The sequence below is a fragment of the Spodoptera frugiperda genome, chromosome 15 (genome assembly GCF_023101765.2).
Source record: "Spodoptera frugiperda isolate SF20-4 chromosome 15, AGI-APGP_CSIRO_Sfru_2.0, whole genome shotgun sequence".
Lineage (NCBI taxonomy): Eukaryota > Metazoa > Arthropoda > Insecta > Lepidoptera > Noctuidae > Spodoptera > Spodoptera frugiperda.
The window spans coordinates 4,803,416-4,821,937 of NC_064226.1; the positions used below are offsets into that span (position 1 = coordinate 4,803,416).

At 36.8% G+C, this 18,522-nt stretch overlaps 1 protein-coding gene across 4 annotated transcripts in view; it reads left to right on the forward strand.

Annotated features, from left to right (window-relative positions):
• The first annotated feature begins 1,820 nt into the window (after positions 1–1,820).
• LOC118274904 (homeobox protein dve-1) overlaps positions 1,821–18,522 on the forward strand; it is a 70,294-nt gene continuing 53,592 nt past the window's right edge. The window contains exon 1 of one of the 4 annotated variants that reach the window (XM_035592692.2): positions 1,821–2,164. In XM_035592692.2, coding sequence (XP_035448585.1) covers positions 2,075–2,164 — 90 coding nt within the window. In that variant the 5' untranslated portion in view covers positions 1,821–2,074. The remainder of the gene's footprint in view (positions 2,165–18,522) is intronic. The other 3 variants (XM_035592673.2, XM_035592701.2, XM_035592682.2) reach the window with 3 other exon arrangements.

Genomic DNA, 18,522 nt, shown 5'->3' on the forward strand with positions numbered 1-18,522 from the left:
AGGTTGAGACATCATGACGAGTGACTCACTGACGAATGACATGCGGCAAAATTATTTGTTACTGTCCCGTGTGCAAGGCCATTTTTGGTGACATTTCTGTAACGTAACGGGTTAGTTTAGTTACATGTGAGAGATATCTCTAGTTTTGCACACGTCTATAGAATTTAGTTAATAGGTATTCTAATATTGTAATATGTAAGATATATTAAAAAAAAAATTGCTGTGGTTACTCGATTAGTTTCAGGTCGCGACCGGGGCCCATAATCATAACAAACATGCACGGCGGTCAACGCGGTGAACATCGCGCAGCAACGCTACTTTGTAGGTAAGCAATATTAGATAAATTAATTTAATATGTTTCATAATATCCCATGATATGTCAAACAGTACCTTATTAGGCATTTAAGTTAATTAATCTTCTGAAAAAATCATAGATGAAACACGTGTTATTATTTAAAAGAAAATTTCGAACCGGGGACAAACCCAGAAACATCTTTTTGAAGTCATTTCTGCGAGACCACCAACAACTCAGTAATAAAATTTTAGTACTACCCCCCATTTTGTACTAAATTGTTTAATAACACGGCTACTTACCTCAAAAACTACCTCTAATAAAGGCTAATTCATATTTTATTCAAAACAATTAAAATAATAAAATCAACACAATGACGAAGCCTTATTAGCAAGATTTCAATTGTCTACAAATAAATTGTTATTGTTCGAGTTTTCGCGTAACACCAGTTTCCACCAATCAGTAACGTCGATGTTCCTTAAATTTTTTTTTAATCTTTATTTTTCTTGGGATAATCCCGTTAAACAGCATCCCATTGTTTTGTCTACCGCAGACAAAGAGCACTGGTCAAGACAATGCAATACCTGTATTGTCCGACCTATGACGATACTATTATCCCTCATTGTATCACTAGTTTTTGTGTCCAACAGCTGATCTCCAAAACAAAAACAAAATGTGTTTGTTTTGCCAAAAAAATGTAAATAAACAAATTATAATCCGGTTTACAGATTGCTGATCCTTCGAAATTAGTTTGCAAAAATGTGCTTATCCATATTCCAATGAGAATTGGTGCTGTTTTTCATAAGTTAAATATTTTTGGAGATAATTTTCGTCCGGAAAATCGTCTCAATCAATTTCTTCAAAGTATAAGAATTAACTAAAAATAAAACATTAACCGCGCTTTAGACGATAATTCGATAGGTATCTCACCCACCTCCTACATTTATTTATGAACGATAATAGCAGGCCAATTACAAAGCAGCCATAACTCACTACAGCAAATGATCATCTCTACTTATCAACATTAAACGTTTAAAAAGCTTCGTCGTTAAAACATCCGAAATTAAGAAAAATTAACCTTTCCCGGAAGGTAATAATGGCCACGTACAAAATTATGTGGAGCCGTGACAATTTTTTTCTTACATCCCAAAAGGCGGGAAGCCGCTGTGATTTATATAATGAATAAAAATGCTTCCTAGCGCGCTCACCGCCATTTTACAAGGATACTGCAATTAACCACAATGATAGCTTTTCAAATTACTACGTTATTACATTGATGACTCCATAATTTACACCCTGCATTACCTTCGATCGACTAGATAAATCAAAGAGGTAGACAGATAACAAACCAGTGATATCGAACATTAAACAACAGCAGGAATGATGTTCAAACAAATAAAACGAGTAGCTCTCAATAATACGTAATCTAATCAAGATAGCGGCAACACCCCTCAACAACAAATTAGCCGTCACACGAAGCAATCTGTGAATTACAAGTGTAAATAATCCAGAGGACGCCCAACCACCACCGTGGGCCGGGCTTGGGTAGAAAAAAAAAACTCGTTAAAATAGCGGCTTAAAAAAGAAAAGCGCTGAAACGGGAAGGCTCGGGTGGTATCGGTTTTTCTCGACGCGGGCGGTTCGCTGGGCGGGGCTCCAGCGGCAGTCGCGCGCCGCCGGCCGGCCCGTTCGTACGTGTCGCAGCTTCATTGTCTGCCTGTCCCGCACCGTGCACATGTTGTGAGAATTTTCGGCATGTTGATGTCGTCGTGAATTAACAAGATGGACTTTCAGAGTGCAATGGAGACGTTTGCTGAGGCGTGGGCTGCAGCCAACAACGTCAAGACGGAAGCTCCTACTGATTTAGCTCAGGTTAGTGATAAATTAATATTTTTGAGTAGGTAATTTTGAAATATTTAACAAACGAATGACAGGTCAATATGTAAACTTTTTTATTTTCTATTTAATTAAAGTGATATGTACGGATATTTTTAGACATATTAATTAATTGATTCACCAATAAAGATAGGGTATAAACGGATAAAACTTGAAACGGTCAAAAAAGTTTCGCAAGTTGCGCTAAAACTTATATAATATTTTTAAGTGTTATAGAAAAAATAAATAAAAATAATAACAATCGTATTACATATGAAAATACTAATTTTAACAAAGATAATAATAAAGCTACTGATGAAGTTAATTGTAAAGGATGAGATGTTAAAAAATTTACAGAATGATATGTTTCTAAAGATTTAGATTATAATCTTGATATATCCAAAATTGACGATCTATCTATGCAAAAAATGACAGATTTAGTACAAACGGTGCAATTATAATAAAAATAAACAACAGACATACTAAACTAGACTAAAAAAAATCTAATAAAGGTGAATCAGTGTTCCTAGCATTCCTAATTGACGCTTAGACAATAAGCCAAGTTCATCTAGATAACAAATATTCATTAGCATTGAAAATGAAGCCGCTGCTATATACTTGCATATATGTACTGAGACAATAGATACTGAGCCGATATTTTCAGCAAGGCCGTATAAGGAACCATTTATATTAGAATAGATAAATTATACATCTCCGCTAAACTAAACACCTTTGCGTCAAAAGTAATTCAACTAAAAAATTATCACCAAAGAAAGGAAAGAGAGATAATAAAAGAGAGAGACGGAAGTATTGAAGAGTAAAAACAGCAGGTAATGTCATATTGCGTTACATTTGTTTAAGAAGATGATGTTAATGATTGAAGAAGTATTAAAGAAGATGAAAAGGTTGATGTTGATTTTAAAGAAGTTAAGAATAAAGTATTTTCTGTTATTTGTAATTAATATGACAAGAAAAGAAAAAATAGTAGTGTTAAAGATTACAGTATTATAATAAGCGATATAAAATGAATATGAATGTTTCTGTCCGTTTTTAAAAACCCGGATGAAAGTAAGGAAAAAAGTATTGGAAAGATTTTTTATACAAGTGCAATGGAATCAGAAAATTATCTTTAGGCTAGTAATGTATTGAATAAAAAATCATATTAATAGTATAATCGGAGATAATTGCAAATATGTAGAAGAAGGGGAATTTATTGTTATTGATAAAAAAAACGTTATCGTTTATGAGATTTCTTTACTACCGTGTTTAACTTTAACCTAAAGCTCTCGCTGTGATAAAACCCGTCCTTCTTTTTTTCCACTTTTATGGATTTCTGATAATAATTGACGTGATGTTGTCCACACAGAAACGTCATTAAATTTTTTGTTATTAAAATTAGTTTGTTTGCTGATAACAGCAATTTATGTAAGTTTTATAATGACGATGCTAGAGTTTGGACTCTATTTCTTTGTGATAAGGGAGGTTTTCAACTGTCGTTTCGTATGAATGAGCATTGGTCGTGTCGGATGTAACGTTGTCTGGACTAAAGCCACAGTTCCTTTTGAAGGGACCCATTGATTTACAGTTTATCGGAATTTCGTCTGGTTTATGCGTGAAATCCATACAAATGATGTGCGATATTCGTAATTAGTGCATGCTGCAGTTTTCGAAAGTACCTACGTAATTATTCATCGATTTCCGGATCAAGTAATTTTTATTGAAAAGAGAATACTAGGTTTTGGTTTGAAATATTTTTCGCAGACCAAGAAAAATTAAAACACAAAAAGCAGAATTTAATATTAATAAAGAAGAATGGTGAAGAAGTGTTTATCACATAACTAACTTCCATTATTCTATCTCAAATCAAATGTTCAAATATTGATAGAAGAATTAAAAAGGATTTAATGGGTTCACAGGTTAGTTTAAACGATGAGATAAGCAAACACAGTTAGCGTTATTGTAATCTTAAAGCCGTTAAACTGAACTACGTAATTATAGACTATAAAGTACTTGTGGCCGTTGTCTGCCAACACTGACTGACTGGCTACCATGTCGAAGGCCTTTTTAAATAGCCCATAATTACCACAATTGTAATTAAAATCAACAATGATCTGTAAGATATTTTTCTAATCGATGCCAGTACTGGTATTCTAATCAGCAGGACTTGTTTGACAAATTATCATCAGTTTTTATTCGATGAAGAAATTGAAACAAGTCAACATTGCTAATTTAAAACTCATTACTTCGCTTCTGGTCACGGGGAAATCAATTAATAATCCGTAAACTTACAAGTATTAGAAAATATTATACGTAAAAACTTACAGGTGTTTGGGACGAAAGTTTTTATTAAATTTTCTATTGGTTGGTTTCTTGGTTTTTGAGGTGACGAAGAATAAAATGTGTTTTTTTCATTGCGGTCAGGTTAATGATAACCTAAATAATGCACGGGTACCTATGGTACAATTTGTTGCGATTAAAAAACAATTGATTTATTCCGTGATGAAAATTAATGACATGGATGAAAAACTTTCTTTAATAGATCAGTTTAGGTAAACAATGAAACTGATCTGCAAGCAAAACATCGTCTGATGAGAAAATTCACCTTCTTTGTATACAATTGAATATTAAAATTATCGATTCAGAATTTCTTGACTAAATAGCCAATTACAATCTGTAGTCGCATTAATTGGAATTACTTTCCTTCAACTCGCAGACGTAATACGGCGATAATCTAACAAATTCTAATAATTTTCAAGGCATATGATTAGCTTGAGAAGAGTGCCATGTGTATTGATAATTATATTTTGAAAAAACAAACTGTTTTAGACGTCTTCTGGGACATGGTCTTTTGAATCAACATCTTCGTCTTTTTAGTCTTTTCTGTTTAGTAGACTTTATAAATTTTGTATCAATATTCCTTTTGTATCCAATTTACATTTAAACTTCTACCCTTTGCTGTCTACTAGAACTAAGGTGTCCGTCGCGCGCTTCAGCCATCAGGCAAGGGTGCTGGTTTAGGAAAACAAACACAGTTTTTCCTTTTCCTCAACTTAATCTTCTTCAATCCTTCTTTTGGTACAAAAAACAGATTTTTTGTCTTTTCCACAGATTTTGGAGTTCAGTCTGAGTTTCCAATTAATGGTTATAAAGTTGATGTCTATAAAGCGGTATCAATAATTTCAATTGTGGTGATGTGGCGATAGAGATAGCTATCCGTAGCCTTCGGAATAAAACGGATCTGACTCAGTGCTCATTCTATTCTCAAAAAGATTATCTTCGGACAATAATAGGTATAATCTTATATTATAAGCATTTTTTGCGTCTCCAACTTCTCATTTACACCACGAATGCGGTATTCAGGTGACAATAACTACTGGTATTAATGTACTTCTGGTTTTTATCGCCACTTCTGCAGAATTTAAAGCACTTAAATTGATAATGTTGTTTCTAGGAACAATCGACGTATGAAATGATTAAATTATAAACGAGTTTTAACTGTGTTAATACCGCTGTTTGTACCATTTCTGCTGATATTGGGAAGGGTGGACTTGGTCTCCAGCAGTGGATGAAAGTGCAAGCTGATGATGATGAAGACCTGTATAAGGCATTGAATGTATTTGTGATAGCTCACCTAAAATAATTCTGTTCAATGACAAATAGATTAATTGAGGATTATTTTGGACAGCTAATCCATAACGGCATTATTGTAAAGGGGTTAAGATGATAACATCGTAATCACAACTTCTGTCAATTCCTAGAAACGGAGATTTAGTTAAATCATTTAATCAGCCTTCTTGGTATACCTACAGCAATGACCTCATTTTTATTGCGTATCCTTCCCGATAACTTATTGTTTCTATTGAAAGATTGGCACTAATGTGCCACGGGGAATACCAGATTATTGGGACATATTATAGTTTTATATGATTGCGACTGATTAATATGTAATCAAAAGCGATTATCAAGCTAAACGCGGAGTGCATATTATTGCTCCGTATTATATCTAACAGCTAACTCAACAAATAAATTGCAGTGTTGATGGACACAATGTACTACAGTTATCAATATTCCATCATTATCTTTCAATCTAGACTGATTATAGTTACTTACAACAATTTAAGTATGAAACTCATTGGCAAAATGGATTTTCTGCGGTTAATGTTACGTAACTAGACTACACTAACTTCCCATTTTTAAGGAATCTTGATCTATTTAATACTCATTAGTTGGCTATTTGAAATCTGTCGTTAGCTGTCAGTTGTGCATTAATGTTATTGAGTTGTGTACTTCTGTCGCGCTAACACGTGCCCCACACTGCATTATTCGGTTTCATTATCGCGATTTTGTTCTTTTGACTAAAGTCATGGTGATATTGTGTATCCGTGTAATTTGATGTCTGTCTGTGTGTCGCCGCATACAAAACGATGTATTACACTTTGAACAGGGTAAGTGAAACTTTATTTATTACGAAATAATAAATCTCATTACACAAACAAAATAGATCAACGAGAGCTATAATGCTGTTGGACAAACCGCAAATCAAAATAGAAGTAATATATAAAGGAACAGTTTCTTTATCGTGCTGCTACGTAATGTTCCGTAGTTATTAAAGCGTGTCAGTAATAATCGATCAAATGTAGTTCGAATGCGACTTTTACCGAATAAAACTGTAGCGGTGTTTATAAATATTCGCCGAGTGAGCTAATCCATTATCGCGGATTATTGTTTGAAGCGATAACTAGCTTACGCGGACTATGTTCTGTTATCGCATACTACGGCTGCGTTCTGGTCAACTTTGATAATAATGTGTGCTACGATTGATTTTTAAATTCGATTCCGACCATACACTTGATTGTATCAACGAGAAGTGTGTTCTTATTGCAATCAATCGGTGAAAGTGATTAACTTAATGGGTAGCTATAGGCGATATGGTTAGAAAAAAAAACGAAAGAATTTCACCGCAGTAGTAGCTACTATTGTTATGACTTTTTATTGAGACGAGAAAAAATGATTTAGTAAGCTTGTAAGCGAACCGATGAATAGATAGTCGATCGATTGAGTCGATTTGGTTGTTATAGGTTACTGTGAGATCGGCGAATAGAGGTTAAGACGGTGGTTATGTTACTAAACCTATTGTAATGTGGTTCGAAATAGATTTTGTTCATATTCAACTTGTTAAAACATTTACTGATGAAGCACCGCTTTTAGACTCCAATAAACTGTTCAAAACCCAGTTACTCGACAGGATCCGGAGCCATGGACTATCTAGGGGGTTTACCGGGGCCTCGGCTCGAAAAGCAGGAGTAGGAACGGGGTGGTTTTTAGTCAGTAAGAGTCTGACACTGCCTCTTGCCTCGCCCAAAGCGAGAGAAGTCATTGGCCGATTGTCCCCCCTTAAAAAAAAAACTACTCGATAGGAAGAAAGACTTTTGAATACGTATTTAAAATAAACAGGAAAGAACTAAAGAAATAGGTAGATAGCTTGTACTTGTATATTTTTCGATCACACAATTATATCTAATTTTCCGCCATATCTAGTTCAATTAACATGAAGCCCCCGCATTGTTTGCGATACGTGTACGAACATCGAATACTAGAAATATTTAACAAAACATTTTCGGAGACCGTTACTGATTCCAGATGATGACTTAGATGTTTCGAAAACGATATAAAAAAGGGTATAAACACAATTACGTCTGTAGTCGGCTATATAGAAAGTGGGCGCGTGCCACAACTCGATAAAAACCGCTGAGAGGTTTTAGAAGATAAATAATCCGTGCAATTAGACACGTACGGTGTGTCAGGTGAAATATTCCGTGGTTCGATTTGCGCTGGAGTCGACACAATGCTCTGGAGTGAACCTAATTACAGCACAGCGCACTATCGTTCTCTTTTTGGAACCTATTACATCGATCTCGAGTGTATTTGACAGGTTATCATTTTTTACCTGTAAGTGACATCAAATTAAATAATGCTAACCTCATCTTCCACACATTTTGTCGCAGCGTGAGAAAGGTCATTGATCATAAGTTCCGTGAAATGAACATTACCTACCGATGCGCAGGCGGCCGTTGTTCGCAATTGATTGGATATTTTTTCGCTGGTTCATAAAATAATCTAAGCGTATGCTGGAGCATTCGGAAGGCGCGGGCGGCACGCGCTGCGCTCGCGCCGTTTACGTCGCCGGTAATAGGCTCCATCTCGCGGATAAAGCAGCGACACCGTTACCTTTCTCAAATCACGTACACTATTGTAATATCCAATCGCTCAGAAATGAGATTGCGGCTAACAAGTTATTTACATTGACGTTTTAATATCGACACCGACTGAAAAAACTATTTAAAAAGGTAATTATAATGTGGTGTCTGTAATAGCCACTGTACGCGCCGGCACGCCGCCTTTGTGACGTAGCTAAGCTCCGAGATTAATTTTGGCGGCACAATGAACCAGTTTATTGTCAATAATACATGCTTTAATAAGTATCAGTTGCGATATTTGTTTGTCAGTTTGTCAATTCTGAGGTTTCGAAAGCGAGCGTGCGACGTGCCGAGCTGCAGGGGCAAACTCGATAGGATCTTTATTACGCTCGTTTTTTGAGAGAAAAAAATGATTAATATAAGGGATCGGCGCGGACGGATAAGTAGTTGAGATTGACGGAATGACGCGAGGTCTGTGACCGGGTGAGGGCGGGGTGCGAGGGGCGCGGGGCGCTGCGAAAAGCCGCGAGGCCGCATTGCGTTGGCGCAGCCAAAAACTAACCATAAATTACTGGCTACTTGCTGGACCGCTGACTACGACACGCGCTGTACTTTTTTGTTGCTCCTTCGATCCTGTTACAACGTAAACTTCTCACGGACATCAGATCATTATAGGCATATCTTTAAGAAATTGCTCTGAGTAATGACGTTCGAGAATTATGAGTTACTGCCTCTGTCGTATTTCATAAGAAATTTCGTATTAAGACATTGTCATCTTAATCGTGACTCGAATTATTTCAAAGCGAGTTTTTGCCCCGTCCGTTTCCAAAAATTACTTGTTACTGTTCTTTGGGTACTTATTTTCTTATTAATACCTAACGACCATCCTTTTACGAAAAGAAACTGAATAAAGCCGAGTACAGACTCTTAAATGTGGAATTTCGGTAGCCCAGGGCGTGACAGGGTCGAATTAGGAGTTTGCAAATGCAGTTTACGGACGTAAGGTATGCTTAAGAGGTAATGCAATGATTTTTTATTTTGTTTGTGGTTGATATTTTTCTTTATCGATGTTTTTCAGAAAATTATGAATTTTTGAGAGGAATTATTGAAATTTGTATCCATCATAAGTAACGAATAATTTTGTGTTTGTGTATAAAAGGCCCATGGGCACGCATGGTTCTTTGGTCTGGCGAAATTATGTGGCATATCCATCTCAGTCCTTGAGTCCGCCCCTGTGTTAAGGGTGCGTGCAAATCGTTGTGAACGCCTACGTGTATAAATATGTTGACGTGCGGGGATCCACGCTGTAGGCTATCATGATATCGATATTTAATAATAATACATAAGTAGCCAGTGTTAATACACTACCTGTAGGTCCCTTCGAAAACGATGCCACGCTTTGACAAGAAATAATCGTCCGTAATCGTCTGGTGTTTCCATAATAATACAAAAATAAAATAGCAATGCGGGTGCTCGGCTACTCCTTAAATATTCATTATACCGTACATATCAGACAAAGAGTGGCCGGTGCCCGCCTTTCTCCAAGGGAAGGCGACGCTCACTCTAGCGATTACGTGTTTTTTTTGCCCCCCTCATTATGCAGATTCTGGCGAAAAAGGAATAAATTTAATAACACGCGTTCGTGCGCATGCGTTATCGAACGCACTTGCTTCTGATAATCTGCGCGCGCGGCTTCGCGCAATTACAGTCGACCGGGAGAGCGCGCGCGCAAGCCACGCCGCTACCACGCCACCACGCCACTCTACCGTGTACCCACAATTCACTACCACGTTTTTAATTTCAATTTCATAATTTCTAATATGCTTCCATTCACGATTGTATAGCAAGCTTAAGTTACTTAATCCGTCAAAAATGAAAGGTATATTGCATTTGATTATTCGCCCACTGTAATTGAAATGATACGGCTGTTTCACTACAATGGATTGATACCTATTATTTACTTACGTTGCATGATTAACAACCTAAATGAGATTGTAACCTAAAAAAACGATTTCTGGGTTACAAAACATTTTATTATTGGCGACTGTGTGACAGGAAGTTTCTGTTAAAATTAAAGTTCGATTTAAAGCGACTGAAGTTGTGAGGACGTGTCTCCAGATTGCGGCGAACTAATAAGGATAATCTACGCACCTGAGGAAGTGCAATTATTAATGGGCGGAGAGAGCTTACATTTCGAGGGATCTGTGCAAACTGTACTAAAGATTACGTCGCACACGAACACACGAGGGTGGAGAATTAATTCGGTAATCACTCAATTACTAATGCAATGAGGCAGTGTAATTTATGTACTTAGCGTATGTAGTAGATAAGTAGCATGGAAAGCAATTATTGTTTCTAAAACAATAATTGTTATTTCAATGAATAAAACTTGTTAATAGAATGAATTGTTTATTCGCTGTTCAATTGCCAGCAATTACTGTTTCTGATTTAGGAATTTAAGAGAAATATAATTGAGAATATTATCGCATCAAATTCTGATAACGGCTATAAGAAATCCATAAAATATTATGTGAAAATTTATTAAAGGCTCGTTATTTATGGATTGTAGAAGGAATGGCAAGTGGTCGGAGATGCGGGCCGTCGGATGGGTATCCAAGTGGCGGATCAAGTCGAAAACAGCCAAAAACTGGCCCCCGCGCCTTAGCCTTGAATGGTTTAGCCCTCTGGACACGAGCAAATAGCTGACGTGGCCCGCGGCCCGCCGCGCCTTGCATACACAATGTGCGAGCACCGAGACACGAGTGCAGTGGAGACGACACACGCACAGCTTTTGACATCGTTCCTCAAATCCTCGAAACCATTTACATTCGGTTTGACGATCGACAAAGATTGTTTATCCTGATCTAAACAACGGTTTTCTATTATAACTGCTCAAACGGAACAATGCCGGTGTGAGATACGTCAAAATCGGGCGGTCGTCAATCGCTCGGACAACAATACGTGTCTAGACGGAATAATCTATAAGAAATACTCATCTGAAATCAAATACGAACAAAAAGTGCCTTGTCTAGATTCTATAGATTGTGCTTGATGAGAGTGTTATCGACAATGACGTCTTATTTTCGCTACAATTTTATTTGCATGAAATCGTCTCGACAGTCGGCTGTAGCGAGGCCAGTAATGGAGTATTTCGTATTTGTTTCATTTTTTATTTTTTGCCGGTTCGATTACGCGAACGCGATCTCCTCATCATTCTCGGCGAAATTCGGGAGCGTCTCACCCGTCGAGCCTCGAGATATTAATTATTGATTGACGATAAAGTATGCGTAAATAATGTCTGCACGATATGTTTATAATCTGACTTTTTCATTGGATGTATCGATGAAATTTGATAGGGACTGGTTTACCATGAAAATTATAGTTTAGCCTTCTTCATACAAAATTGTGTACTGTCGAGGAATGTTCAATTAAATTATTTTCGATTCGAGTTCTTCATCCCTTAATCAATTGTTATATTGTCGATTCTAATTTTAGACTGTACAGTATTTCAAACAATAACTTTCAAGTGCTGTTCAAGTCCTCAGCCAAAAATACACCAAAGATTGCCATTCACCGATATTAATCACCGTACTAAGTTTACAATAGGCTGTTTAATTATTTTTTAAAGTCTTGGTCACACAGCGTAGCGTACTAGCGTCAGCTGTCGTTGCGCCGGCGCAGACTGAAGAGCCAGAACACCCCACTTTTAATCCACGCTTAGCAAAAGTGTGTGGCTACTGCTATTGTGAACTTATGACATTTTTATTGGTTCCTTAGAAACTAAATAAATTTTACTTTTTTGTACTTAGATATAAATAGATAGTATGTATTAATATTCATTTTGTTAATTCATCGTGATGGCCAACTTATGTAAAATTTTATTTCTGTAAATACCTTTTTTTGGAAAACCTTCAATTTGAAAGAGACGGCGCAATAACTCAATATGACTGAATATGGAATATCATAATTTAGCACTTCCATTCGTTTACGATCGCGATATGTGAAAGATAGCAAAACACAACTCAAAGTTGACGTCTGAAATTCCTATAACTTAATTATCGGATCGTTATTTCGCAGTTAAAATTACGATTTCTGGAACCGCGTCACTGCATATTTGTGGCGTAATTATGTAGGTCCGTGGTTTTCGCTGTGGTGAGTTAAGTGCGTGTATTGTGTTTAAAACAAAAGGGTCTGTAGAGACTCCGGGCTACTAGAGTTTAATTTTGAAGTGAGAGTTAGTATTTGAATTGGTTTTAATCGTGGGATAAACAATGGGGAGGGTGCGTTCGCGCATGGAGACACGCCCAGCACATGTGCGGCTCAACTGTTCCGCGCACCGGCCGCGGCCGTGTTTTGTTCCAATCCTTCTTTTTCATAGAATAGACGAGTGTCGTCAAGGGCTCGTTACTCCATCATAATTATAGCTTCGCAACTCATTACAATTTTATTTTTATTTCACAATTATGTCGCTTTATGAGCACGAGTATGCGTTTTTGGCGTTGAATGCAATTTATTTTAATTCGATGGCTTGTTATAGCAACAATGTATTTGAAATTGACTTTAATGGGCGCGTTGTAATATTATAGTTTAAATCCAATTCAAATAGAACAATAGCCACTATTAATCTTTATCACCGTAATCTGCTCATGTATTATTTACTCGAATGTTACGGTTGCGAGTATGTTAGATTATCGATTTTATGTCACACAAAAAACAACTGCATAATGAGTCGCATGTAAATTGTATGTGAACGAGTTATCCCTCCGCTGGGGGTGAGTGATGCGAAACGCGTGAGCAATCATCGCGATCGACTCCCGCGCAGGGAAATGACGGAAATACACACACTCACCTCAACCCGTGACACACCTACAGCACACACGGGCACGCGACCCTATGTACATATTAGTAATCCATTGTCTATGCAAATAAATATTAATACACCAGACATGTTATGTATGCAACTCTGTTTTCCACAGTTTTTATAGTATTTTGCGAGAATACAGGGCAACAACACAACTCCATAAACTGTATTTTTACTTCATGTTAATGCATAATATCGTTAATGGGGTATTAAGTACAACTATCTATGCAGATAAGTTCGGGTAATGAATTTAACGCTTCTGATAACATCTGCAACTGTAACAAAGACATGCGTGCAGTAAAAATGTTATCATGTGTGCGTATGCGCCACTTGTCGTGCACTCCCACGCACACCATTACGTACCAAGTTTTTTTACGAATGTAATAATTGTTTCGGTAAAGGAAGTTGCGGATACAAACGGAAAATAATAACGAAGTTTTTGACCGCACGCAATTGATATTACATTTTCAAAGTGCAGCATAAGTATGTGGTTTAATAAGGCCAGTGATTTTGATCTAGTTCAGTCAGACGCTAATGTTATTTCATGCGAAAGTGTAAATAGCGTTACGATTCATGAGCACGGACGATAGATAAGCTTTCAAAAAATTATTATCATGGAGTAAACGAAAAAAATTGTAATTACAGGGAGTTGCGTTAGAAATTGCATACATTTACTCACGCATCAGTATTAAGTAATTAATTCGCCGCCCGCCTCGCCCTATCGGCCGACGATCTCGCAAAACGCTCTCATCGAACATACAACAATCAAAGCTCCGTTGTCTACTGTGAAAACAGTAGCGGCACGATTATAATTTGCGGGTAGTTGGGAAACTCGTCACAGTCGCGCGACTTGTTTATCGATTTATCGGCGGATGCGTTGGCGATTACCATCGCCAGGGCTGACCGTTACACGGCGTAAGTTTTTCGCGAGAAAAAAAAAACACAATTATAATAATGATCGTCCTAGTATGGGATGGCCAGCACTTGTTTATGCAAATGTATTTACTAATTAAGAGGGAAATAATTTTCAATGTAGTTTGCATGCTGTTGAACGATGGAAAAAACTTTGCCGTTTCTCGATGGGGTACCGACTACCGACCCGATCATTGTCACTGGCATACTTAATTAGCTGGGTAGAGTTGACTGATCTATTGTAACAGCAAATGTATCGATGACCGGTCATTGATCGTATCGACCCCATTGATGTATGTATTCAAGTGTTCCCGTAGATGTTTATCGATATTATTTATTTTGAATCGATCCCTTAAATTACGGAGTTGCGCCCTAATCTGAATTGATGCATTTCTTGGGAACAATTCTTAGTCGGTTACGCATTATAAGTCCCTTGTTTGTCGAACTCTACGGCTTTTTAAAGCGGCTTAAACGTGAATAGAGGGCCGGGAAGTGAAGTAAAGGGTTCGTATAGAATGTCGGTTATCGCGTACTTAATCTCAGCGAGCAAATTAGGATTAATTGAACTTTTTCCTTTTAGCTGTGAGCGTCTTTGTGTTCGTGCGTAATTCGTTCAACGTGTCACTCAAGGAAATGTATGGAGTGGATAATACAATTAAGTCAGTCGTATTTAAGCTGTGGAAATGTTTGAAGGAGCCTTTTGATTTAGTATATCGCAAAGTTATTTGTGTCATAGATTAAACGTGACTAGAGTGCACGGTTCCACTCAAAAACTAATAATCAATAGATTAGATAATGATAGCAATTAACTGTTATTTTGCTACTGGTTTAAGCAATGTCATCAACATTCATAGGACTGCATTTGTAATAAGTATTCTTAAATGCATCATATTTGATTGCTATTGCAATTTGAAATTTATACGGCTATTGTTTGAATCGCTAACGTCTGAATAATTTAGTCTTTAATTGTAGTATTAGCTAAAAACATTGTACAGGTCATTTAATAATGTGAATTTGACGATGTTGTGAAATTTAAGACGGTGTATCGTACAATGAACAATTTTGCTACTTCTGCAAGTTTTTATCTAACTAGCAAAGATTATTTCTCTCCTATTTTATTCTTGAGTCTCGTATTCATTGTTCCTTTTGGAATTTGTGTAATTAATATTCTGCTAAGTCATCTAAGGTCGCTCCCTACCCTAATCTTATCTATCAGTTAATGAATTTATGATTTTTATTGAACTGAGTTTGGGTAAGCAGGATACTTGTAGAGTCAGTACGCATTTTAATTTTTATTTCCTATCACATACTTCTACTAATTTACCAATTTTTCTTTTAATAAGGCAAGAAGATAGAAAAACAACATTTAAAATTTTCATTTTACTAGCGTTTAGCATTTTTATTTTGTGCGTCTGATATTCTGTTTAATTTATACTTGTTTTTAACTTTGACATTGTAATCTAGCTCTTAAAAATGTTTTTTCAATTTTGACATTTCCTATTTAAATACAGTTTTATCTTTGGCTTAATGCCTGTTATTTTGTAGGCCTCAAATGGCAAAACATGTAGCTCTTTAATTTATGCAACACCTGTAATTTGTACTCATGTTTTACAAAAATAATTATCTTATCTGATTTACTGAAAATGATATTTTTTCCATTTTACCATCAACTATAAGTTATAATCAAGCATGATTCCCATGACTAAAGTATCACTCAAGGTGTTCTCCTATTTGGAGGTTTCACCCGCTCTATGAATTCCACGCACAGTGCGTCAGTGTTAAGGGGTGAGGGGTGTAGGTATCTATAGCTCGATGGCGGTTAGGATCCCTCAGGTGTGACGCGACGGAAGCCCACTATCATTAAGCTACCCACATGTATTGCGTGCACGCACACACGCACCCTGACTGTTTATGCAATGTCCTTGTATGTACCCGATGGGACGGATTATGCGATGAGCTTTTTATTCATATAAAACTTTACTGCACTTTTTTACATTATGTTTGTTCGACAAAAATGTCCAGGGAATTGCTGTGGGCCGTTTAAAGTCTGTCTGTCTGTCTGTAGTATTGAAGCTGTAACTCGGCACCGTCAAACTAATGGCTTGTTAACGTTAAGTAATAAAATATGAAATATCGCTTTGTCCAACTTATTTAGGCCCTACGCTTTCGAAAACGGGACAGCTTAGAAATAATAGAACTTTTTTTCTGGCAGTCAACGCCATCAATTACTTCATCGTTTCTGTCAAAAAAAAGATACAGACAAATGCGACAAAAACCCTTGCCTAGTCCAAACAAGAAAACATTACATTTGTCAGGTAGCTTATCCGTTCCTCACACATATTTATAAGATGCTTACGTAAATTTTTCTTCAATTTCTCTTCTATAACAGATAGGAATAAAAGTCGGAGTGTAATCCTGACCTGTGCGGGTATCCGTGGATCCGGTGACACAGCTCGCTACCCACCCGCTGGACAATAAAATGTGTAAGCGGCTAAATATTACTATTTCCCCCGCTGCGTCCTGCGTTCCGATACAATTAATCGTTTCGAATTGATACGTTTTTGCAGCGCCGCGTACTGCACTTAATCTACCTGTTTTTTTGGTAATGCCCATATTTTTGTGGCTTAAATTGTGTTTCATTTTATTTTCATGTTTTTCATTTATATTATTTGCCTACTAGAGAATTGGTAGAATGAGCCTACAAGCAACCAAATACGCGTGTAACAGGATGATATCATTGCTTAAACTGTGAAATAGTATATTAATTAAGATAATTCGTACTTGTCATGAATACAGGCTGTTTGCTGTTTGCTTGTCTTCGGCAAAACAATTGACGTTAAAATTGTTTATAACAAAAAAAGCTGTTGCGTGTCGGTTGCGTGGTCTGCAATTAGTCGGGATATCACCTGCTATATTTATGTAAACTAAATTACCTATTAGAGTCCCACCCCTATCTGTGAATTAAACCACTAATCACTATATGCATCTAGTACCTACATACTATTATTATATGACGTGGAAATTCTGAGAAGTCTTCAAGTCCATTTGAAGAATTCGTAGTAAAGTCAAAAGTCGGGACATAAGCCAGCATCTACATCAAAAAACGTTTTGCGAACGTACCAGGTTATTAAGCACAGGGATTATATTTTCAACGATTTTGTCAGTTTTTTGTACGGTCGACACACCTCTACAAAAGATACGATCGATCACGACTTTCTCTATGTCAATATCATTGTAATACTCGGCTTCGTATCCACACCCATGTATTAGGTTCTTTACTTATTTATAAACGACGTTATTTTTCATTGTGAAAAATTGTTAAGCCCAAACATTTAGCTATTTATGCACATTAATTAGGTAATTTGAATATTTATACAGATTATCCTCTTGAAATGTCAAATAGATGATTTATCTTGTGATGTCACAAACATTGTGTTAGTTGGAGACAAATTTGCTTCGAGTGTGCCGTCTAATTAATACGAGAGGCGTAGGATTAAAGCGGGTTTTTGTCCGATGCGTGGTCACACTTCAATGTACGTTTGTTTACAATTTTAAATATTGTTTTCTTCGCTGTTGTTCCCTTATGGCGTGCATCACGTTCTGTTTTTGTTGTTTAAATCAATCAATGTTAACAGGTGTGCTGCTAATATTTATGGGTGCATTGGAAAGGATTTTGCGGAAATATCGTTACGTTTACGTTTAAATGGTAGCCAGGCACACAATGTTCATGGTTGTCGTAAGGTAAAGATGTCCATAGCAGGGAGTCCTTGGCGACCCTTCTGCGACACAATTCCGTGTGTGCTGACATCAGAAGCTCGGATTGTCGATAGCATAAGTGGCTATATTTAGAATCTGTGCTACTGATTAATGGACGTTTTAGTGGGGCGTGTGGCGGTTATGGCTAAGTCATCTCACGTCGACAATTGACACCGTAACCCCAAGCTTTAAGACTATCTTTCATCACTACCAATTTAGCAATTGTCTACGAAATATAGGAATCAATCGTCATGATTTATATTTGGGTACGTGTATGGTGGGATTAATTGCGTGCTAGGCCATTGAGGCATTCAAGGTGACTTAAAGAGATCGTAAATATAGGTGATTAGTCTATATTAAAAAGGAAGGTCTATTGTCAATCATCCATGGCCGTCGCTCAAGTATGAAAATAGTACATAAGAACTAAAGATTCCAATTAAGAATCAATGGATTTTCTTTAAAAGAAACTGGGTCTAGTTGCAACTACATATAGAACGTTTGCAAGTTTCCATAGTGCCGTATTTGTGTTGGATTCCAATCAAGATATGTAATTCAAGCCGCAACGCCGTCGTATATCATGTTCGTCATAAGTAACATGCGTAATTAGACAGTAGCATGGCAGTTGAAAT